The 24,835-nt window shown below is 49.6% G+C and overlaps 1 protein-coding gene across 2 annotated transcripts in view; it reads right to left on the bottom strand.

Moving 5' to 3' along the window:
• Positions 1-22,370, bottom strand: part of LAPTM5 (lysosomal protein transmembrane 5) — a 44,554-nt gene extending 22,184 nt beyond the window's left edge. The window contains exons 1-2 of one of the 2 annotated variants that reach the window (XM_006134554.4): positions 22,213-22,370; positions 3,181-3,274 (exon numbers count right to left, since the gene is read on the bottom strand). In XM_006134554.4, the coding sequence (XP_006134616.1) occupies positions 3,181-3,274; positions 22,213-22,290 (172 nt within the window). In that variant the 5' untranslated portion in view covers positions 22,291-22,370. Of the gene's footprint in view, positions 1-3,180; positions 3,275-8,005; positions 8,011-22,212 lie in introns of those variants that run through there. The other variant, XM_075908540.1, reaches the window with a different exon arrangement.
• Positions 22,371-24,835: the final 2,465 nt, after the last annotated feature.

A 24,835-nucleotide genomic window follows, 5' to 3' on the forward strand; every position in this document is an offset into this window, starting at 1 on the left:
TTTATAGTTATTTTGTTAAAAAATCACTGTTTTCACCCCAAATCATTATAGTTTTAGAAGAAATCTCAAGGTTTGTGAAATTCAGTATCTAGCTTGTATAACAATCCATTTTTGCATGGAAATGTCATTAAAAATTAAAATCTCACAGTTTTTCTACTGGCTAAAACTGTTCATTTAATTCAGGGGCTGTAAAATGTGAAATGTATCATCATTCAGTTATTTTTTTCATTAGAAATGGAAACAAATCATCATTTTTATACATCACTTGTAGGAACATTTTATATTCCATTCTACAGTAGCCCAAACAATTTTGCTGCACAGAATATACACGTATATTTACAACAGTGCTGGCAAATATGAGAGGTAGCATTGGCTGAAAAAAAAATCAAAATTGTAGAAGTTGTCTACTAGTTTTTCAAATGTCATCCCACCTCACAATGTTAACATTGAAAATTTTGAAAACTGTTTTGATAGTTAATTTTTTTAATCAGCTCTTTAGCTAATAAAAAATCATAAGATTAAAAAAATACTCTTGTTTTGGTCAAAAATTGCATTTTTGTGGACACACATAATTGAAACTTGAAATTCAGAAATATTTTATCCATCTCAGGGCCGTTATAAGATTTAATCAATTAATATTAGCTAGGGGGTTTTGTGATCTGTGTTTGAAAAGCTCTCTCCACTTATACAAAATAAGCACAGGATCTTCAGGGGGCATCTGAAGAAGTTGGGCTGTGCCCACGAAAGCTCATGATACCATCTGCATGTTTTGTTAGTCTATAACGTGCTACCAGAGCATCTGGTGTTTTTTAAGTTTATCAAGCACAGGATTATTACTCTTTACAATCTGGTTTAGGTCCTTACATGGGTCATGGTGTAGTATTTTCATAGATTCTAAGGACAGAAGGAACCACTTCAGTTCTCTAGTGTAATTTCAAGTGTAACACAGGCCATAGGACATCCTGGAATAAATCCTGCTTTAACCTGAGAATGTATAATTTAAAAATCAAGACTGGATGCTTTTCACTTTCAAGCAATGGTGAATCCCCACAGCCCTTGCTAAATTGTTCCAATTGTTAATTACCCTCAGTCATACAAATGAATATCTCAGTTCCTGCTGAATTTGTCTAGCTTCAGCTTCCAGCCATTGGATCTAGCCCTGCACAATCCTTAATGTAATTATTGTGAGGTAGGGCACTGCTATTGTCAGGGGAACTGAGGCACAGAGTAAGTGGCTTGCCATGGTCATGCAGGAAGACTGTGGCCAAGTGTGGAACTAAACCTAAATCTGCTGAGTTTAGGCATTTGGGGGTCAAATGCATGAAAAGACTCTGAGGTTCCAGATACAATGATAACAGAGGCCATGTGAGTGCCCTTAGATAGAGAGTGCTCAGAGCTAGCACCCGCACAATCTAACACTGCGAGGCTGGGCCTTAGAGGCAAAGTGCAGACTGAACATTTCTGTCTTCTCTCTGTTGCCTTGTCCTCCCCTCATTTGTTTCTTGTATCCAGTGTAGACACAGCCCATTTGTTTTCTCAAATGCAGTATATTGCCAGTGACAGCACTGTCTGCATGTGTCTTACAAGGAGCCTGATTCCCAGCTCAGAAGCTTTATCCAGAACTGTGGTTTTACTCTGAAAAGTGACTGTGCAAAAACGGCAGCATGTGTTTCCAGACACACCTCTGCATAGTTTCAGATGAAATCAGCTCAGGTTGGTGGGTAAAAGTGGAAGTGGTGCCCATCAAACTCTCCCTAGACTCTGACTGTCAAGATGGGTCTTTCCTGGCCCAAACAATGAGGCTGTGTCTACACTGGGCCACTTATTCCGGAAAATCAGCCGCTTTTCCGGAATAAGCTGCGAGCTGTCTACACTGGCCCTTGAATTTCCGGAAAAGCAACGACGCTCTACTGTACAAAATCAGCCGCTATTCCGGAAAAACTATTCTGCTCCCGCTCGGGCATAAGTCCTTATTCCGGAACACTGTTCTGGAAAAGGGCCAGTGTAGACAGCCCAGTAGTCTTTTCCGGAAAAAAGCCCCGATTGCGAAAATGGCGATCGGGGCTCTTTTCCGGAAAAGTGCATCTACATTGGCCACAGATGCTTTTCCGGAAAAAGGGTTTTTCCGGAAAAGCAGCCTGCCAATGTAGACGCTCCTTTTCCAGAAAAACTGAAAACGGAATAGTATTCCGTTTTAAGCATTTCCGGAAATTCATGCCAGTGTAGACACAGCCTGAAATTTTTTACCCTCTCCTGAACTGCTGGGCAGTGCTAAGAGCTGTGTAATGGGGCAGTCAGGTCTGGCAGGCAGCTGGGAGAGCAAGAGGCTAAGGGACCAGAGAGACCGGAGAAGAGGGGAAGGTGAGTTGGAGACAGTGTGGGAAGGGAAGGGAGAGTATTAAAGAGGATGCTGGGCTTGAGGGCACAGGCTCCAACTCTGTGGTATTATGGCACTGCAGAATCCATGAAAGAGAAAGGGTGCTCAGCACCCATCAGCCACAGCTGTTTGGCAGCGCCCCAATCAGCTGCTTTGTGGTGGCGCTGATAGTTGTTTGGCAGTGCTTCCAAACAGCTCTTTGGTGGTTGGGGGAGGAGTCTGAGGAAGGGTGAGAGCAGCAAGTGGGGGGCAGGAAGAGGCCTGAGGAAGGGTCTGAGAGGGGGCAGGAAGAGGTGAAGTGAGGGCAAGGACTTGGGGGCAAGGAGCCAAGTGGGGTGTTGCCTCTGGGCAGAGTAGGGATGGAACAACCTGGGGAAAAATAAAAGTCAGCACCTGGGACTGAGGTGATGTTAAAGGAACGTGGGTGGGGAAGGGAACCCAGCTGAGGCAAGCGGGGCCCAGGGAAGCCAGGAGATGTGCGGCGTGCTGCAGAGTACAGAGCAACCGTCTGCCCAGAGCTGGCTGAAAACAAAGGGAAAAGTGCAATTGATTTGAATGGACTTTGGATTAGGCTCCAAAAGGCAAACATGGCAACTCGTTCTTGTCTTTATAATGGGCTGAACAAACCCCCTGGATCCAAACAATCCAACTCTGGAGCTGGCTCTGAGGCCCCTCTGCTCTGAGTGCCAGCGTCTGGTGCCTGGTTTGAAGGAGATTTGGAGAAGGAACAACCTCAGATTAGACACACCCTCTCAACACAGCCCTCTCAGCTTCCCCTCTGGCTTCTCCTTCCCACCACCTACCGATTACGTAGTAATCCTTCTCCAGGACTTTGCAGTAACTGCTCCCAGTAGCCACCTCCAGCGAGTACTCAGTCAGGAGCAGTATGCTCATGACCTGGAAGAATGAAAGCAGAGGAGACGGTTAGGCAGCCTGCCTGCCAATTTCTTATCAACCAGTTCCCAGGGCTCATTACTGCTTGGAATTCCTACAGCACACACTGCCTCTGGGTCTCCAAGTGCTCCACAACCATTAATGGATTGAAACTGCTCTGGGAGAGGCCGAGGGGGAACTGAGGCACAGAGCGATGTCACCGCCGCCAGCTCACAGAGAGAATCTGTGACAGAGCTAGGGAAAGAACTCAGTCATCTCAGTGCTGTGCTTTCACAACAGCGCTCTGCTTCTTCCTTAGCCCTTTTGCAGGCTCTGCAGGGAGGAATTTATTTCAGACATCAAACGTTTTTCCCTTACACAGAGCACCATCCAATAGCAAATCTCAGGGTCAGATGCTCAAAAGAACTTGACGCCCATGTGGGCCTAAGGAGAAGTGGGTGGATTTTACAAAGAGCTCAGCTCAATCTAGGGTTACCTCCTTTGAAATGCAACAAAAATCCCAACCTCCTCTTCCCACAGGGCAACTCCTGAGCTCCCACCCTTTCAACAGTTACTCACAGTAGCTAGAGGTATCCCACATATAGGTAAGTTCAGCAGAGCCAACAACCTCTGTGGGCCCCAGGGCAAGGTGGGGGGTAGTTCCACACTCCTGGAAGGGGCGAGGCTGGGAGCAGCCAGTCCTCAGCACTGCCCGGAGTGCAGCGCCCCCACCTTCTCCCAGGCCTTAGCACTACCCAGAGCACATGGCACTCCAGCAGCAATTTAAAGGGCTCCACCAGCCACCGCCACTGGCCCTGGGGCACCATCGGAGGGGCTGGATACGTTGGATACACTGCACTTCTCCGCACTGTCCTGTGACTCCGACCACAGTAGAGGGGGCCTGCGTGTTGGTGGGCAGACAGCTGGCGTGTTTTCAACCACTTTGACCTGTGGAAGTGAGACCCCGGCAGCTTCTTTAGCCAGACACGGACATTCACCATTCGATGTCCCAGTCGCTTGTGATAACAAAGCAAATCTTCAGAGCCAAGAACAAAAACTCGCCAGATTAAATTATATTTCTGTAAACAAGCAGTTACCCCAACCAGGATGGGAGCTGCAGGGGGGCTGAGAACTTCTGAAAGTCTCACCCCGGTGGTGGCTGCTGACTGTAGGGCCAGCCAGAGAACTATTCTGTTTGGTTAAAAATTCAAAGGCTTTGGAATTTGGGTTTGTTCTTATATGGAGCAAAAATGAGGCCTTTGGAATTCCAGCATGGAAAGAAGCACAGGAAACACTTTTGGGGGATGCAAATTTGTCAGAGGAGGGTCTTGAACTGGGGTCCTGAACAACCTAGCGGAGACTCAGCCTCATAACTGCCATTGCCAGCAGCAAGTGCAAGGAGTTTCCAGATTAAACGGGATGGAGATAAATGCAACTTTGGTGTCGGCCTGTTACTATTTTTCTGGTAGCAGAGTTAGGCTATGTCTACACAACAAGCCCATTCATTCAAAATAAATTCAAAAAACGGGCTTCTTGCTCCAACTCCTGCAACCCTCATTGTAGGAGGAATAAGGGAAGTCGGGGAAGAGTGCTCCATTTCCAAATAACTGCCGTGCAGACTGCGCCAGAAGTCAAAATAGGCTATTTCGACTTAAGCTTATTTCGAGTTTAGCTCTGCTGCGTAGTGGTGCCCTTACGGCCCTGCAATCAGTCTGGAGCTGCTTTCCACCACCGGTCTGCTGCGCTGCGCTTGCTTGCTGCATTGCCCAGCCCAGGCTTCCACGTTCTAGACCGCAGGCATCTGGGACATTAGACACCCTTTGGAAGAGGGTATTTTTATTTGTGAGTTGGCAGCACGAGAGCCATGTAGCATGAGGACCAGAGCAGAGCTCCAGCCGATGCTCGTGCGAGGTTTACACAAAACGAATCTGGCCTTTGTAGCATGGGTGCTTATCCTGTGGTTACTACTGTTTCATAGTTGTTTGGTGCTTTACAGAAACCTACAGTACCACTGGGTGGGAAGACAGGCTCCCTGTTCAGCCTTTCCCTCTTCCTGCTTTTTGTTTCTCTTCCCCAGTCCTATTGTTGCTTCTTTTCTTTCACTTCCGTCCCCCTTCCCTGGTCTGTTGCCAAAAGGGCAGTAAGGACAGAGTCCTGCTGACAATTAAAAGCCCATCCTTAGCTTTCAGAGGCAACACCCCAGTAAAATCAGTCGGGGAGATATGGCTGACACCTTGCACAGCCATTGGTCAGGATGTTTGCAAACTCAGAGGAAGTGCTGCTTTGCTTTGCTTTGCTTTGCTTTGCTTGTGTAAGGGGACTGTTACCCCTTACTAAAACTCTGTGGGAGTTTTTGGTTTGCCAGCTCGCAGTATCTGAAGGGGAAGAGTTCATGAGACTGACTGACCCCAGAGACAATGGAAAGCAGCCAACACTCCAGCTCTGCCTCATTGACAGGTTGGACAGGCCAGTGAGGAAGGGGAGAGGCTAGGCCCCGTCCTCCCTGTGAGCTGGGATTGTTCTGGCTCTCCCTCTCTCTGAACAAACAAGCTGTGTGCAGAAGAGGTCCTGCAAAGACAGAGAGCTGAAAAGAGCAGTGCAAGCTGTATGAAGAAGTCCTGCAAAAGGAACAGAGAGCTGAGACACTGCTAAGAGGAGTGCAAGCTGTGCTGAGGGGCAGTTTTTGCAGCAGCAGAGCCAGGCATACAGAGCACAAGGAATGCAGACCCTGTGTTGAGCAGCAGACTGGCAGGGCTCAGAGAGCAAAAAGGAACAGAGAAGCAACGCAAGGAGCTGGAACTGGCCAAGCAGCACAGCCTGCAGCTGGATGTGGTGAGCACCTGGGACCAGCAAAGTGTGGGGAGAGGCTCTGGACTGGGGGAGGGGTCTGGCCACTTCGAGCTTGAGACTGTGTGGTCACTACCAGAGCTAGCGTGTCCAGCCTGTAGCCCCCCCTGCAGCATATCCAGGGCCTCTAAGAAAGAGACTGTGGACTGTCCTTATACTCTGCAGGCTGCTGTTTTGATGTCCCTGTGCTACAGAGCAGAGCTGTGTGTTCTCATTTAACCATTCTCATTTTTTTTCTTATTCTTTTCTCTTTAATCCGTTGTTGTTTAATAAATTGTATTTGCTTTGAACCTTATAAAGTGATCACTGGGCCAAGAAGGCCTGCAGTGTAAAGAGAGCACCTCGGAGTGGGGACACCCTAACTCCTGCCCCTAGGAACTACAAGGTCAGGGATTAAGCCCCAGGAAACCTGGGCCCAGCCTTGTTGGGGTTTCAAGGGCTCTGCTACTCAGAAGAGTGGAGGGGGAGCCCTCAGGATCAGGGAGCCGTGGGGTAAAGGAAGTGGGAGCGGGGACTCAGATCCTTTCACTGGTTCATTTCACCGGGGTGTATAGAAGCCAGGAAAGTTCCCCACAATAGCGGGACCATTCCCCCGCTTACACTTGGATGGGTTTTTGGTTCACATTCATTAGGGTGAGTAACGTGGTGAGGGGGTTGGGCTTTCTTAAAATAGAAATGTAGATTCTGCAGAATTTGAATATGCTGCATGAGCTCCATAAATAGGACTCAGCTGCAGCCTCAGTGTGTGCAAACCCAGGTACATGTTGTATCTGTATGTTGTGGGCCATGCACGTATGTTCTGAGTCTGTACTTTATATTATATGCCCTTAGTGTAAATTGTACAGTCAGCCTGTCTAGGATGGGTTCCAGGTAATAAATTCCCTCCTGTTGTGCTTTCTATAGCTGGCTTGCCATGACCCTCCTTTCTCCTTTGTTACTGGCCATCCCTGGACCTGCTCTACTCCCCCTGAAAACCGCCTTGAGAGTTGGAAGACTTTTCCATTCTGCATGGGGACAAAATGGAGATGTTTCAAAACCTTGAGGAGAAATAGAGAGCGGCAGCTCTGCCCAGAATGGTTTCAAGAGCGAGGCCCTCGCAGGGAATGTGGGAAGAAGAGGGAGAAACCTGCACTCTTTCAGAGTGCTACACAAATTGCATAGTTTATTTTGAGTGAATTTTGAAATAGCTTATTTCATAATTTGGTGCAGTCTACACAGCACCTAATTCCAAAACTGAGCGCCATTCCGAAACGTCCCTCAATCCTTGTAGAGAGAGGCTACACGGACGGACTTGCTGAAAAGACACAGAGTAGCTATTTCGGGACACTTCCAGTACCCTGAAATAGCTCCATAGTGTGGACAGCCTCACGGACCCTGTGAGCACCTGAACAGCTGAGCTAGAGGAGCTCTTTCTGGACCACTGCATATTGACACAAAGTGGAAGAGCTCCACCAGGAGCTCTGGAGAAGGCAAGGCAGCGCCTGACTCTCTCGTCTGGGAGCCTAGACATGCATCTGAACTGAGGGAGACAAGCTCCAAGCCAGGACACTGGCACTCTGTGCCACACGCCTCCGGGACACTCTCTGGCTCCAGCTGGAAAAAAGTTTTGTCCAAACTGACTCTTTCCTACAAGATGTTTCCATTTGGATAAATCAAATGAAAAAACATTTTATCATAGAATCCCCGACCCCCTCGGCCCACAGCCAGATTCGACGGTGCTCCTCAGACACTCCAATGCTCCTGGTGTCAGAGGCAGCGCCCAAAGGACAGACTACTTACTTTGCTAGGTGAGCAAGTGTAACCCCCACACCTGCTGGGTGCACTGTCCCATCTAGTGGCATGGAGGCCCATACACAGAGAAGACTGAATCTGCTCTACAGCCTTATCTAGTAAGCAGCTGGCTTTTAACACGTGGTAGAGGCTGATGCACTAAGCTCCAGCAGTTCAGTTCCAAGAAGTAGCAGAGAGAGGCCATAAGCTCTGTTCATGAGAGGATGGACCCTATGACGGGCCCAGGAAGCATGACCCTGACCCTGCTAAGGTGAACATATCTGCTATCTGACTTAAGCAACTTCTCGCAGTATTTATAGCTGCCTTTCATCTTGAGAAAGTTGCCTGAAAATGATGCAGAAGACGACAGACAGGAACCGCTGTGGTTTGTGCTGCTGTTTGCAATGGGTGTGTACAGGAAACAGCACTGAAGTGGAAAACAGAGAAGTGATCAAGCCCAGGGCTGTGTGCTAACCAAGTAGAATTAAAATTACTGCTGTCAGGAAGATGCACTGCTCTGCAGGGCTAACGTGGCCCTCCTGTCATGAGAATCAAGCCCTTAATCTTCCTATGTAGTAAGGCAAGACTCTCCTAGAGCTGCAGGTCCAACCTGAGCACCGTGACTCAGGTGTGAAGACACTTTGTTTTTCCTTCTTATTTGCCCCTTTCGGTTGGCTTGACAGAGACACCGCTGCTGGGGGAGATGGGAGAGCCTGAGCCAACAGGTCCTTCATTTGGATCTGCACATGGATTAAGGTCACATTTGCTCTAGAGTAGCCACAACCACATGCCTGCAAGTACCATCCCCACAGGAGAGACTGAACCTGGGAAGCAGGGGCACCAAAAAGCTGGGCTGCTGCTCCTTAAGCTAAAGAATTCCTTCAAAGCAGAACAGGGTGCAGGCAGATATGGGTCCTGGAGCTAAGCTCAGCATAGTACCGTGCAGCACATGGCATGCTGGCTCCAGAAGCCACAGCCAAGTGTTGCAGCACCACAAGGAAGGGTGCTATCTAGACAGAGCGTCTGCCTCCCTGGTTTTCTCAACTGTGTCCTCTATGAGCTCCCTCTTTGGGTACGTCTAGACTACAGACTTTTGTCGATGGAAGTTTTGTCGACAGATACTGTCGACAAAACTTCTGTCAACAAAGCAAGCTGCTTTGTCGACAAAACCCTGTAGTCTAGACACAACCCTAGATGCAATAACACCTCTGTCGACAAAAGTCGTTATGCCTCATAAAATGAAGTTTACCAGCGTCGACAAAACTGCTGAGTTCTGTCGACATTAAGTTGACAGAACTCAGCGGTAGTGTAGACGCAGGTATAGTTTTATTGACAAAAGTCCACTTTTGTCAACAAAACCCTGTAGTCTAGACACACCCGTAGACTCATGTTTCCAGCATCCCTCCCTGTTTCTACATCAGCAATGTTGAGAAACAGCAACAGTGAGAAAGCGGGTGGTGAGATTTCACATGCAAAGCCAGAGGGAATAAGAAAGCAGCTGTCATGTTACGGACTCTCACAGCAGTGACTGTGCATGGCCGGGGCTGGGCGCAGGGGAGCAACACCTCAAAAAGCTGGGGAAATATTGGGAACATTGTTGCAAACATTAAGGAAGAGAAGAAGGAGCCACGTGCAGCCTGTTTGGGGGAAGAATCAGCGAAGTCCAGGGGTTAGACACATTGGAGGTTTGGGCCAAAAGAAATCTGATGAGTTTCCACAAGGACAAGTGCGGAGTCCTGACTAGGGACAGAAGAATCCCAAGCACAGCTACAGGCTGGGGATGGACTGGCTATGCAACAGTTTTGAAGAAAAGGACCTGGGGATTACAGGCGATGTCTACACTACCAGGTTATTTCAAAATATGCTTATTCCTTGTCACAAGAAGGAGTTATTATTTCGAATTAACAGGCTTGGTAGTGTGGACGCTCGTGTTGTTGTTTTGAAATATACCCACAGTGCATAAGAAGGTGGATATGAGTCAAGAGGGAGCCCTTGTAGCCAAAGAGGCTAACAGCATATTGGGGTGCATTAGTAGGACCCGGCAGATGTTTTGTACTGAGGTCACATTGGGAATATTGCATCCAGTTTTGGGACCCCCACGACAAAAACAGTGAAGACAAATTGGAGACAGTCCAGCAGATGGCAACAAAAATGATTAGGGGGCTGGGACACAGGATTTATATGGGGAGGCTGAGGGATTTGGGCTTATTTAGTCTATTGAAGAGAAAATTGGGGGGGGGGGATTTGATAGCAACCTTCAACTAACCTGAAGGGGGGTTCCAAAGAGGATAGAGAGAGACTGTTCTCAGTGGTGACAGATGACAGAACAAGGAGCAACGGTCTCATGTTGCAGTGCGGGAGGTCTAGGTTGGATATTAGAAAAATCTATTTCACTAGAGGAGCTGAAGTACTGGAATGGGTTAGTTACTAGGGGGAAGGAGGGAATCTCCATCCTAGGAGGTTTTTTTAAGGCCAAGGGGTACAAAGCCCTGGCTAGGATGATTTAATTGGGGTTGGTCCTGCTTTGAGCAGGGGGTTGGACCAGATGACCTCCTGAGGTCTCTTCCAAGCCTAATTGTCTATGATACTGTGTTAGATGCTGTGCAAAAACATTGCAAGAAACAGGCACTACCATAAAGAGCTCTCTCAGTAACCTCACTATTTTGGCCACGTAAGTTAGACACACTGGGTATGTCTACACTAGAAAGTTAGTTCGAACTAACGGACGTTAGTTCGAACTAACTTTCCTATGCGCTACACTAGCGCTCCGCTAGTTCGAATTTGAATCGAACTAGCGGAGCGCTTAGTTCGAACTAGGAAAACCTCATTTTACGAGGACTAACGCCTAGTTCGAACTAGCTAGTTCGAACTAAGGGCTGTGTAGCCCTTTAGTTCGAACTAGTGGGAGGCTAGCCCTCCCCAGGTTTCCCTGGTGGCCACTCTGGCCAACACCAGGGAAACTCTATGCCCCCCTCCCGGCCCCGGACCCCTTAAAGGGGCACGGGCTGGCTACGGTGCCCGTGCCAGGTGCAAGCCTGCCAGCACCCAGCTAGCAGACCCTGCACCTGGCACGGCACAGAGCCACCCACCCGATGCCTCCCAGCCCACCCCCTCTTGCCGGGACCAGGCTGGCGGCTCCCGGGAGCTTGCCCTGGACCGCAAGAGGCGGGCACCTTCCTGGGCTAGTGCGGACATCGTGGACCTCGTCCACGATCTCCGCACTAGGCACAGGAAAGTGGCCGTCTAGGGCAGGAGAGCTGCCAGCCTGGCCACCCAGGAGCAGGTGTGCATGAAAATCAAGGGGGTCCACTGAGACCCCCGACACTGAGCCCTGAGCTTACAATGGCCGTCCTGGGTCAGACCAAAGGTCCATCTAGCCCAGTAGCCTCTCTGCCAACAGCGGCCAACCCTAGGGACCCTGGAGGGGATGGACCGAAGACAATGACCAAGCCATTTGTCTCGTGCCATCCCTCTCCAGCCTTCCACAAACTTTGGGCAGGGACACCACTCCTACCCTCTGGCTAATAGGACTCCATGGACCCAACCTCCATCACTTGATCTCACTTCCCTTTAAACTCTGTTCTAGTTCTAGCCTTCACAGCCTCCTGCAGCAAGGAGTTCCACAGGTTAACTATTTGCTTTGGGAAGAAGAACAACTTTCTCTTACTAGTTTCAAGCCTGCTACCCATTCCTTTCCTTTGGTGTCCTCTAGTCCTTCTTTATGGGAACTCAGGAAGAACTTTTCTGAATGCACCCTCTCCACCCAACCCCTGCTTTTAGAGACCTCTATCCTGTCCCCCCTCCGTCTCCTCTTTTCTAAGCTGAACAGTCCCAGTCTCTGTAGCCTCTCTTCATCTGGGACCTGTTCCCAACCCCTGATCATGTTAGTTGCCCTCTCCTCTTCCAGCCTTTCTCTTCCCCTCTCCCACCTCCTTTTCCCAGTCTCCCCCAGTTTTGTTCAATAAAGACAGAGTCAATGTTGGAAGAAACATTAGCTTTATTTTGTACATCAATAAGAAGGGGGGCTAGGGAAGGGCAAGTGGAAGAAGGTGAGGGAGGAATGGGGCACGAGCCCCCGATGGGGAGGACTGGGCTGGCTCTGCGGGCTTCTGGGGGTGGAAGCTCTCCTGCAGCCCCCCAATTGCCCCCTCTCCCCAGATGGCAGCCTGCGGCAAGTGCAGCCGGGCTGATGGCCGAGTGGTGTGATGTGCCCAGTGTGGGCACTCCGGGCACTCCAAGCCAGAACTTCTTTGCAAGCGGGGCACCCCTTAGAACTGTGTGTCCGGGGTGGGGGTCGGGACCCTTTAAGCGCAGCCCTCGGCTAGCCTGAGACAGTATCTCCACGCTCTAAGTCCTCCTTTTATGCCCTGCCGGCACTGCTTCCGGCCATCATTAAGCCCTGTTCAGAGTCCACTCAATGTGGACTTACTAGTTCGAACTAGCAAAACGCTAGTTCGAACTAGTTTTTAGTTCTAGATGCGTTAGTTCGAACTAGCTTAGTTCGAATTAACTAATTCGAACTAAGTTAGTTCGAACTAGCGCTGTAGTGTAGACGTACCCACAGAGAAATTAAATTTCGTAGTTAAGGAGTCAGTAGCGAATCAGGAGACTGAATCAAGATCATTAATTACTTTGGGAGTAAATGAGCAATGAGGGCAACTTGAGACCATCCATTTCATATGGGCTGCCTTTCGCTTTCAGGGAATGCAGCAGCTCCCAGCAGAGGGCAACTAGAAGCTAAAAGGTTGAATGGACAGAAGCTGAAGATGGCGGCCATGAATGGTTTTCAGCACACAGAAAGAGGGTGTGTCTAGACTACCTAGTTTTGTCGACAAAAGTAGACCTTTGTCGACAAAACTATACCTGCGTCTACACTACCGCTGAGTTCTGTCGACATAACGTCGACAGAACTCAGCAGTTTTGTCGACGCTGGTAAACCTCATTTTACGAGGCATAACACCTTCTGTCGACAGAAGGTGTTATTGCCTGTAACATTGCATCCAGACTACGGAGTTCTGTCGACAAAGCAGCTTGCTTTGTCGACAGAACTCAATGTGTCTGGACGCTCTTTGTCGACGGACGTTTTGTCGACAGTATCTGTCGACAAAACTTCCGTCGACAAAACGCGGTAGTCTAGACGTATCCAGACAGTCCATCTCTGGGACAAGTTCCCACCTGGGAGCTGCATCAATACTACCGCAGTGGAAGCTCCCAGAGCATCTACAGTGTCTGCCTGTCCAGAGTTTTTCTGCAGAGCCCCCACCCCTCCGGTGTGAGGGAGGGGAGAGTTTCTGGGGATGAGGCTGCAGGTCCAAGGGATAGAAGGGTGCCTGACATAGGAAGAATTCCAGCTAGGGGTGGAAAGAGGGTTTGGGGAGGAAAGGGGAATCAGCAGCTGATGGGAGGGATGGAGCCCTTAGAGGGAGAGGGGTTGCTGAAGTGATTTGGTTTTAGTATTTAGTTCCCTGATTCACTTTTAATGTGAAAAAACTTTAAAAAACAACAGATAGTCTTGCAGCATCTTAAAGACTAACAAAAATGTAGATGGTATCATAAGCTTTCATGGGCACAGCCCACTTCTTCAGATTAATGGAGTTAAGGGGTCAAGGTTGCAAAATAAATAGCAGAGAAAGAGAAGGGATGGAGAGAGGGAAAGAGAAGGAAAAATGGGGAAAAAATTGTCAATTAGAGAGTCCATGCTAAATGAAGCTGATAGCATGGGTCTTAAGTACTCTTAAGTACCCAGGTGCTTGGCTTTTTATGTCATTAGGGTGTGGAATGTAGCAGGTAATCCAGTTAAGGTCTTTGTTTAAACCTCTACTGCAGATATCAAACTTGGAAATGAAATTAAGTTCTGCAGCTTCCCTTCCAAACTGGTTTTTAAATTGGCTTGTAATAATATGGTAACTTTGAGATCCATTAATGAGTGCCCGGCAAGTTAAAACATTCCCCAACTGATTTCTGTGTGCTACCTTTTTGAATAGCTGCAACTTTTAAGATGAAGACTTTCTCAGTCAGAGCTTCAAAGAGGTCACACTTGAAGCCTTCCGTTAGCTCCAGCCAAGGACTAACAGTGAATGAATCCCAGCGGCTGTGCTTGTGCAATGTGTGGAAAACCTGGCTCAGCTGCTAGTAGCCGATAACTCGAGCCCGGGCTTCCTGGGAAATTAACAATTCCTGCTTCTTTTTAAAACAATCAATGAATTTCTGTGCTATGCATCATGGCACCCCTCCAGTGTGTGTTAATCCCAGGCCTGGGCTCTGTCTTTCATTGCTTCCACCTCCCCGTTCACTGGAGAACATCCACGATTTATTTCCATGGTCTATGGAGAGCTCAGCAATGAGTCAAATCTAATTTACAGGAGTACAAGACACCGCCACAAAGCCTCAGTGCTGGTGTTTGATGGTGTTGCTATCACAAACTATCACCGGGGTTCATCACAGGGCTGCACAGCGATAACTTGTACTGATACAAACGAAGAGTATTGATTGTGCAAATCATCCAAGCCCCTGCCGGGCTATAAATTCCCTTCCCTGTATCCAGCTTCAGAAATGTGCAGAAAAACACTGGCAAGGAAAAAATAGCTGTACTCATATTTTACCTTTTAAAGAGCTGATACTAGACAGCTTCTCTGCTGTGAAACAGCTGTCAGTGGGAAACACAGTCAGGGCATATAAACCAGGAATGGACTGGGATCACTGGGCTGTGTACTCTTATGCTGTGGGATGATTGATACCCTGTAAGCAGCCACAGATAGAGAAATAGATGGATGAGTACAGAGAGATTGGTTCGTGGAAGGGAAAAGCTTTCGAACTTTACAGAGCTCTTCCTCAGGTCAGGAGAAGAGATAGATAGATAGATAGATAGATAGATAGATAGATAGATAGATAGATAGATAGATAGAAGTGTGCAGGGAGTCGTGAGATCAGAAAAATAAGTCTGTTTGACATACGCTGCATTGGGAAGCTCCTTGTGTCAGCCCAGCTTTGTGGGGCCCTTTCTGTCCCTCACACAAAATCCAGGCTTCCCATTCTCTGTGGAAGCCTGTTGGTTGGTTGGTTGGTCAATACAGTCTGCATTGAAAAGGGCCCATTCTTTTAATCAGCAGGAGGGAACATTGCAGAAAAGGTCTGCAACTTCAAGCAGCCTAGTTCCAGAGGCTTGCCCCAGGCCTCGCCCCGCCTTGGCAGTGCTGAGGGGACCCTGGCGACTGGTTAACTGGCTTGCAGAAGGCAAGGCCTTTGGCTGTAGAAACAAAGACCCTCCCCCCACACCTCAGTGGCAGCTGTATGTCAATTTCCGAATGACAGTTCAGCCCTTGCTCCCTGGTGCCAAAGGGGGGGGAGGTTATTTGTACCAGCAGTCTCAGCACAGCTGAGTTCCTCCTCCACAAGAATCAGCAAATGGAGGTGGGGAGTGTGCCTGCTCACCCACCCTCTGCCCTGCCCACTCCCCATCCACCTGCATGGGAGTCAGCAGCAGCCCACCCCGTCCTAGAGGGTCCGGTGATGCAGGTGGCCAGTGCATGCGAGAGGAGGGCCATTTATTCCCCTTACTCCCCTGCATGCAGGCAGGCTACAGTCTGGCCCTAACTGACCCAAATCCCATTCTGAGAGGCCAGGGTATATCACAGCATGTCAGTGCCCTTGGTTCTTGTAGTGGTATCTGGTGAGATGCTGAGTTGCTTCACCTCCAACTTTGTGTATGGAACTACTCCTGATTACTAGCTTCTTTCATCATTCTTTCATCATAGAAGCAAGAGGAAGACCAAGGAGAGGGTAGGCCCACTGGTCAGTGAGGAGGAAGAAACAGTAACAGGAAACGTGGAAATGGCAGAGATGCTCAATGACTTCTTTGTTTCTGTCTTTACCGAGAAGTGAATGCTAGTGGGAGGGGGGTAGTTTTAGAAAGCAAAATAAAAAAAGAACAAGTTAAAAATCACCTATAAAAGTTAGATGCCTGCAAGTCACCAGGGCCTGATGAAATACATCCTAGAATACTCAAGGAGCTGATAGAGGAGGTATCTGAGCCTCTAACTATCATCTTTGGAAAATCATGGGAGACAGGAGAGATTCCAGAGGACTGGAAAAGGGCAAATATAGTGCCCATCTATAAAAAGGGAAATAAGAACAACCCAGGAAACTACAGACCAGTTAGTTTAACTTCTGTACCAGGGAAGATAATGGAGCAAGTAATTAAGGAAATCATCTGTAAACACTTGGAAAGTGGCAAGGTGATAGGGAACAGCCAGCATGGATTTGTAAAGAACAAATCATGTCAAACCAATCTGATAGCTTTCTTTAATAGGATAACGAGTCTTGTGGATAAGGGAGAAGCAGTGGATGTGGTATACTTAGACTTTATTAAAGCGTTTGATAGGGTCTCGCATGATATTCTTATCAATAAACTAGGTAACTACAACTTAGATGGGGCTACTATCAGGTGGGTACATAACTGGCTGGATAACCGTACTCAGGGTATGTCTACACTACCCTCCTCGTTCGAACTAGGAGGGTAATGTAGGCATACCGCACTTGCAAATGAAGCCTGGGATTTGAATTTCCCGGGCTTCATTTGCATAAGCGGGGAGCCGCCATTTTTAAAACCCCGCTGGTTCGAATCCCGTGCAGCGCGGCTACACGGGGCACGAACTAGGTATTTCGAACTAGGCTTCCTAGTTCGAAATACCTAGTTCGTGCCCCGTGTAGCCACGCTGCACGGGGTTCGAACCAGCGGGGTTTTAAAAATGGCGGCTCCCCGCTTATGCAAATGAAGCCCGGGAAATTCAAATCTCTGGCTTCATTTGCAAGTGCGGTATGCCTACATTACCCTCCTAGTTCGAACTAGCGGGGTAATGTAGACATACCCCCTGAGAGTAGTTAATAATGGTTCACAATCCTGCTGGAAAGGCATATCAAGTAGGGTTCCAGAGGAGTCTGTTTTGGGACCGGCTGTGTTCAAAATCTTCATCAACAATTTAGATATTGGTATAGAAAATACGCTTATTAAGTTTGCAGATGATACCAAGCTGGGAGGGGTTGCGACCAATCTGGAGGATAGGGTCACAATTCAAAATGACCTGGACATATTGGAGAAATGGTCTCAGGTAAATAGGATGAAGTTTAATAAAGACAAATGCAAAGTGCTCCACTTAGGAAGGAACAATCAGTTTCACTCATACAGAATGGGAAGCGACTGTCTGGGAAGGAGTACGGCAGAAAGTGTTCTAGGGGTCATAGTGGACCACAAGCTGAATATGAGTCAGCCGTGTGATGCTGTTGCAAAGAAAGCAAACATGATTCTGGGCTGCATTAACAGGTGTGTTGTGAGCAAGACACGAGAAGTCATTCTTCCGCTCTGCTCTGCGATGGTTAGGCCTCAGTTGGAGTATTGTGTTCAGTTCTGGGCACCGCATTTCAAGAAAGATGTGGAGAAATTGGAGAGGGTCCAGAGAAGAGCAACAAGAATGATTAAATGTCTAGTGAACATGACCTATGAGGGAAGGCTGAAGGAATTGGATTTGTTTAGTTTAGAAAAGAGTAGATTGAGGGGGGACATGATAGCCGTTTTCAGATATCTAAAAGGGTGTCATAAGGAGGAGGGAGAAAACTTGTTCATCTTGGCCTCTGGGGATAGAACAAGAAGCAATGGGCTTAAACTGCAGCAAGGGAGGTTTAGTTTGGACATTAGGAAAAAGTTCCTAACTGTCAGGGTGGTCAAACACTGGAATAAATTGCCCAGGGAGGTTGTGGAATCTCCATCTCTGGAGATATTTAAGAGGAGGTTAGATAAATGTCTATCAGGGATGGTCTAGTTAGTATTTGGTCCTGCGATGAGGGCAGGGGACTGGACTCGATGACCTCTCAAGGTCCCTTCCAGTCCTAGTATTCTATAACAATATTGGAGATTTATGGGCAGAGCGCCAAAGAGTGCTACGTGAGAAGGCAGTGTTGTTAGCCTCATTTTGTAGATGGGAAACTTAGGTACTTGTCAGTGAGGTGACTTGCTCACAGTCACCCAGCAGGCCAGTGACAGAGCTAGGACTAGAAAATGGGTTTCCTGGGTGGCAGGGCAGTACTGCCTCTACTAGGCCGCATTGCCTCACACTTCACCAGGGGCACCACAACGAGGTGGATCAGCGTCCTTGCACTGTCCCTCGATGATTGTTTTCTGCCACTGCCAGGCCTACTGATCACAGCTTGAACAATAAGCAAATAAATGTGGACTTAATTGTAACCCTAAAATGTCGCCTGAAATTACATTGGGCTTGACTGAAATCCCAGTGGAATCCCTGCTAGCTGTGGTTGCCTTCGGGTAAGGCCCGGTACTTGTTGAACTATTGAAAAAAAGGGGAAAATTTCATACAAAAGTTGACCACACTCCAGCTGTGTCTAGACTGGCAGGTTTTTCCGCAAAAGTGGCCGCATTTGCGGAAAAACTTGCCAGCTGTCTACACTGGCTGCTTTGAATTTGCGCAAGAGCGCTGCCGATCTAATGTAAGATTGTCAGTGTTCTTCTGCAAATACAATGACTCTCCCGTTCGGGAAAAAGCCCTCTTGCGCAAATGCTTTTGCACAAGAGGGCCAGTGTAGACAACCGAGAACCATTTTGCGCAAAAAAGTCCCGATGGCAAAAATGGCGATCGGAGCTTTCTTGCGCAAAACCGCGTCTAGATTGGCTTTTGTGCTTTTGTGCAAAAGCGTCCGTGCCAATCTAGGCGCTCTTTTCCACAAATGCTTTTAATGGAAAAACTTTTCCGTTACAAGCATTTGCAGAAAATCATGCCAGTCTAGATGCAGCCTACATGTGTTTGTAGCACCCTTATACAATCTACTGCTCATTTATTAACCCTTCATAGTCCATCTATAAATGGACTCTTAGTACAGAGTGAGGGGGAGCAATTCAAGCTTCCACATTGATTTCCCTTGGATCAGCATGGGTAAAATCTCAGCTGGTGCAAGTTGGCTTAGTTCTACTGACCTCAACGGATCTACACCAGCTTACACCAATTGAGCATTTGGCCCTATAGTGGGATAACTCCAGATATGCATTGTGGGCCAGTGTGCTTCTTTGTGCTAAGAGGGCTGACGGAGCTGTAGCACCCTGGGGATCCTAGCAAGCCAGCAAACATGCAAACAGGTGGCACACCTAGGGATGCTGGCCTAGAACGGAGGGGAACGCAAGCTGCTCCCTGCTGATGGACAGTGGGGACTTCTCTGAGAGGAGGAACCTGAACACCGATTGCAGTGCAGTGGAAATGCTGACAGGCACAATCAAACCTGGGACTATGGAGCTCAGTGTCTGAGTCTATCTTGCATGCACTAAAAGCCAGTGGGCTGATAGCTTAGGCTGTAGAGCAGATAAATTCGTGTCGCTGTGGGTATATCTACACTACAAAGTTAATTCGAAATAAGAGCCGTTAGTTCGAATTAACTTTCATAGGCGCTACACAGGCAAACCGCTAGTTCGAACTAGCGAAGCGCTTAATTCGAACTAGGTAAACCTCATTCTACGAGGACTAACGCCTAGTTCGAATTAAGTAGTTCGAATTAAGGGCTGTGTAGCCACTTAATTCGAACTAGGGGGAGGCTAGCCCTTGTGGCCACTCTGGGCACAACCAGGGAAACTTGTCTGCCCCCCTCCCGGCCCCGGAGCCCTTAAAGGGGCACGGGCTGGCTAGGGTGCTTGTGCCAAGTTCAAGCCTGCCAGCAACCAGCCAGCAGACCCTGCACCTGGCACAGCACAAGCCATCCACCTGTTGCCACCCAGCCCTCCGCCTCTTCCCGGGACCAGGCTGGTGGCTCCCAGGAGCCTGCCCGGGGCCACAAGAGGCGGGCACCCATCTGGTCTAGTGCGGAGAACGTGGACCTCATTGAGGTTTGGGGGGAAGCCTCCAACATCCATGACCTCCGCACTAGGCACAGGAAAGTGGCTGTCTAGGGCAGGATAACTGCCAGCCTGGCCAGCAAAGGCCACATGCAAACCCAGAAGCAGGTTTACATGAAAATCAAGGTGGTCCAGTGAGACCCCCAACCCTGAGCCCTGAGCTTATAACATAAGAACATAAGAACGGCCGTACTGGGTCAGACCAAAGGTCCATCTAGCCCAGTAGCCTGTCTGCCGACAGTGGCCAACTCTAGGTACCCTGGAAAGGATGGACCGAAGACAATGACCAAGCCATTTGTCTCGTGCCATCCATCTCCAGCCTTCCACAAACAGAGGCCAGGGACACCATTTCTACCCCCTGGCTAATAGCACTCCATGAACCCAACCTCCATGACTTTATCTAACTTCTCTTTAAACTCTGTTCTAGTTCTAGCCTTCACAGCCTCCTGCAGCAAGGAATTCCACAGGTTGACTATTTGCTTTGTGAAGAAGAACTTTGTGTTATTAGTTTGAAGCCTGCTACCCATTCATTTCATTTGGTGTCCTCTAGTCCTTCTATTATGGGAACTAATGAAGAACTTTTCGTTATGCACCCTCTCCACACCACTCACGCTTCTATAGACCGCTATCATATCCCCCCTCAGTCTCCTCTTTTCTAAGCTGAAAAGTTCCAGTCTCTTTAGCCTCTCTTCATATGGGACCTGTTCCAAACCCCTGATCATTTTAGTTGCCCTTTTCTGAACCCTTTCCATGGCCAAAATATCTTTTCTGAGGTAAGGAGATCACATCTGTCCACAGTACTGAAGATATGGCGTACCATAGTTTTATACTTCCCCATCTCCTTCTTCCCCTGACTTCCCCCTTCCAGCTCCCTCCTCCCAGGTTTCCCTCTCCCCTCTCCCACCTTCTCTCTTCCCCTCTCCCACCTCCTTTTCCCAGTCTCCCCAGAGGTTAATCCCCCCCCCCCTCCCAGTTTTGTTCAATAAAGAGAGTTTCTATTTTTGAACACACGTGTCCTTTATTTTGTACATCAGGAAGGGGGCCTAGGGAAGGGTAAGTGGAAGGAGGTGAGGGAGGAATGGGGTACGAGCCCCCGATGGGGAGGACTGGGGTGGCTCTGTGGGCTCCTCAGGGTGGAAACTCTCCTGCAGCCCCCTGATTGACTCCACCGGATGGCAGCTTGCGGCAAGTGCAGCCGGGCTGATGGCTGAGTGCTGTGATGTGCCGAGTGTGGGCATTCAGGGCACTCCAAGCCAGGACTGCTTTGCTGTACCTCATCGAGGTAGACAAGCAAGCAGAGAACCCTGAGAACTGTCTGTCCGGGGTGGGGGTCGGGTCCCTTTAAGCACAGCCCTCGGCTGGCCTGAGACAGCAGCTCCATGCTCTAAGTCCTAACCTGATGCCCTGCCGGCACTGCTTCCGGCCAGCCTTAACCTCGGTTCAGGGTCCACTCAATGTGGACATGCTAGTTCGAATTAGCAAAACGCTAATTCGAACTAGTTTTTAGGTCTAGATGCGCTAGTTCGAATTAACTAATTTGAATTAAGTTAGTTCGAATTAGCGCTGTAGTGTAGACCTGTAAGTGGTCTCAGCACCACCACATCCAGCAGGCAGATGAGTTACACAACCACACACCCCTTCCCATGGTGACAACCATGCGTCTCACAGGGCGTCCCCCAGTGTGTCCTCTGGAGGCCCTGGCTCCTTGGCTGTGTTCAAAAGGTGCCCAGGGCAACTGGAGAGGTGATTTGAAGCCATTTTTGTACTTCCCCAGTCCCGGGCTGATTGTGCAAGAGCCTGAGTGTGAATTACGTCCACCAGAAAGCTCCTCTACCCCATGCCACCAAGCAGTACTCCCAGTAGCTGGGGTTCGCTAGGGTGCAGATCCCCGCGCCGTACCCTATCGCTCCTCCCCCTGCACAGCAACAATCCTCCCAGGACAGCCTCCCAGGGAGCTTCACAGAGACATCATGGTCAATGAAAACACAACTGAGAACCAGGTACAGTCTACAAGGAAAATTAAAGACTTTCATGGCTGCAATTCTTACACACACACTCACACACCTCTCTGTAGATTCGTACCCTTAACCATTACATAACCCTTTGCATTGTCATCCCACTGCACACATGCACAATCTAGAACAAATGGATCCACCTGTCTAAGATGGACGCCTGTGTCATTCACAGCACTGACGGCATTTGCAATGGCTCATACTCGAGTAGCAGAGGACAAACAGGAAGCAGTGAATTTCCATCGGTTCTGGCACAAGGAATGTGTTAAGAAAATGATCAGCACAGTAGATTTCTTTCCCCCTCTCTCTTATCCATCATGATCAGCCTTACCCCCACCCCCATCCCCACTTCTCAGGAGCACAGAAAAGTCAACATGGACCTTGGGAGCGATTTGATTTCTAACAATTTGCAGCTGTCCCATCTGTACTTGTGTGTCGTAACTTACCACGTGGTAGATTCCGAGGACAATGGTTCCAGTCTTGATGGTGAAGCAGCAACATTTTGGGGGCATCTGGGAAGACATTTTTTATCCCTTTCGACTGTGGAGCTAAGGTTGTTGAATCCAAGGCAGCTGCACTACAGTGAACAAAAAGCGCAATGTAATATCTTGTTGCTCAACTTCCTTCCGGGTCTATAACTATGTCAAGTCATTTCCGACGTCACATGAGTTCTCTGCGATTTCCAAACCCCAGAGAAAACAAAAGCATGCTGAAAGCATCTGATTTTAAATATTGCCAATGCCTCAGCGAATGCTACTGCTTAGAGCTGCTCAGCATGGTTATGTCGTGTTAAGCACAAAGCTTGTACAATTACCAACAATAAAAGCAGGAACTAAGATTTTTCAACCTAAAATTACCCAACTAAACTCACTGTCAGTAGACCAATTTTCAGATGTGCTGATTGTTGCACGGATTCCATTGAAGCCGATGGGTGCCCCGAATATTTGTCAAATACCTGCTTTTAGGCCACTAAATAGAGAGTTAGGGTCCTAACTGAGGCACCCGCTTTTGCAAACCTTTTGACATTATGAAAATGTCAGCAAATGCCCCTTAAAGGCAAATCTGTAAGTGCAGGTTTCAGAGTAAAGACAACAACGGCCACAACAAAGCATCCGCCCACCCCGCAAAGCCCCGGACATTTTTGCGCGTGCACACACACACACACATGCACGCACACTCACATACACAGATGATCCCTAAACATATGGTCTTCTGGTGGTGGGTTTGTAAATGACCTAACCCCGTACACCCAGGTTCAAGCATATCCTAAGCCATTGCCCTGTGTGAAGGGGTGGATATACCCCACACTAGAGGGTGGTGGGGGGAGGTGAAAGGCCTCTGGGTGGAGGAGGCACCTCCTCTTTTAACCATCTGGGGATAGGGTTACCAGGTAGACCTCCCCAAAATACAGGACACACTTGATCGTGGGCGGGGGGGGGGGGGAGAGGGACTGGCTGTGAGGAAGGCAGGCGGGAGGCAGGGCTAGCGGGGCGGGGGGGGATTGGGGGCCGCAGGGTTGGCCAGGAGGAAGGGGGCCAGGAGGTAGGGCTTGCCGGGAGGAAGGGGGGTGGGAAGCAGATTTGGGGGGGATCGGGGCCGGTGGGGCTGAACAAGAGGAGGGGGGCTGGAGGAAGGGGGTGGGAAGCAGAGCTGGCGGGGGGGGGGGGGGTGCAGCCAGAGTCCAACAGGCTGTGCCCCCAGCAGGAACTCCCTCTAGTTGCTAGTAGAAGCCGGGTGGGGGCAGGAGGAGGGGCTGGGAACCACTCCCCCTGCCCACCTTCTGCACGCAACCAGAGGCTCCCAGCTGGGAGGCGGGGCCACAATTGGCACTGGGAGCCTCTGGTTGTGTGCAGAAGCTGGGTGGGGGGAGTGTCTGGGAATTCCAGCCACTGCTCCTGCCCCGCCCCTCCCCTCCCCACCCGGCTTTTGCACGGGACCACAAGGCTCTCAGCGCCAATTGCGGCCCCGCCTCCCAGTCACTCCCCCACCCCCGCCAGGCTTCCGTCCAGGGCCCCGCCGGAAATTCACAAAATACCGGACATTGCACAGGTCCAATATTTTCTGAATTTTTCTACTGGACAGAGAGCGCAAATACCGGACTGTCCGGTAGAAAACCAGACACCTGGCCACCCTCCCGGGGCATGCTCCCAGTGCAGAGACTTTCTAAACGCTCGGTCAGGAGAGAGGGCAAGCAGGGAGGGAGATCGGGCTGGAGCCCCTGGGCTGTCCCGGTTGTTGCAGCCGCCATCCCTGGAGCTGCATCCCCAGCAGCGCCCACTGCAGCTGCCCCTGAAGCAGCAGCCTCAGCCACTTCAGCCACAGCCCCTGAGATCACCCCAACGAAGGCGGGGGAGGGTCAGCCCCAACAGTCGCCTATGCCGAGCCACACTCCGAGGACCGCACCGCGTGCCTGTGATGGTAAGAAGAGGCTCAGGGCGGAAGGCTGTTCTTCCGGGAGCTTAGTGTGTTTTGGGCGGAGCCCCGCCGAGCTGGCAGTGTGGTCTCCGCAGCCAACAGGCCCCTGGGCTGGGACCCGGTGGAGCGGGAGGGCCCGGGTCCCCTACCCTCCCCCCAACTGGTGCTCGACTCGCCAACAGCCGGGTGAAGCCCACCAGTGACTTAGGCCTCCAGGCCAGAGTGAACATTGTGACTAGGCCTATAGGGGCTGTAGTTACTCTGGCCAGAGGTCACTGAACTTTGGGATTCAGCCTGCAGGCACTGTATTTCCCTGAGAGCAGGAACTGAACAGTGAGACTAATGCCACGGGGGTGGGCTGCCCCGTGACACGCGGGGCTCCCCCCACGACACCCTGCATGAACCCTGCCTCAGTATGCATGGGCCATGGCGGCACGTGAGCTTTCAGGAAATCTTGTGGTGTGGGCCATAGCTGGGAGAGGGTGAGAAGTGGGCTGTGCATCATCCGCGCAAGAGAAATGGGCTCAATACATGGGTAGCCAGCTTGGCAATATTTAAAAGCCAGACACTCCAGCAAGTGTGCCAGAACCCGCCCCTGCTGCCCCATCTCTCCCCTCAGGCCCATCCCCTACCCCACCGCTTCCTCCAAGGCCC

This window comes from Pelodiscus sinensis, chromosome 25, assembly GCF_049634645.1.
Source record: "Pelodiscus sinensis isolate JC-2024 chromosome 25, ASM4963464v1, whole genome shotgun sequence".
NCBI lineage: Eukaryota > Metazoa > Chordata > Testudines > Trionychidae > Pelodiscus > Pelodiscus sinensis.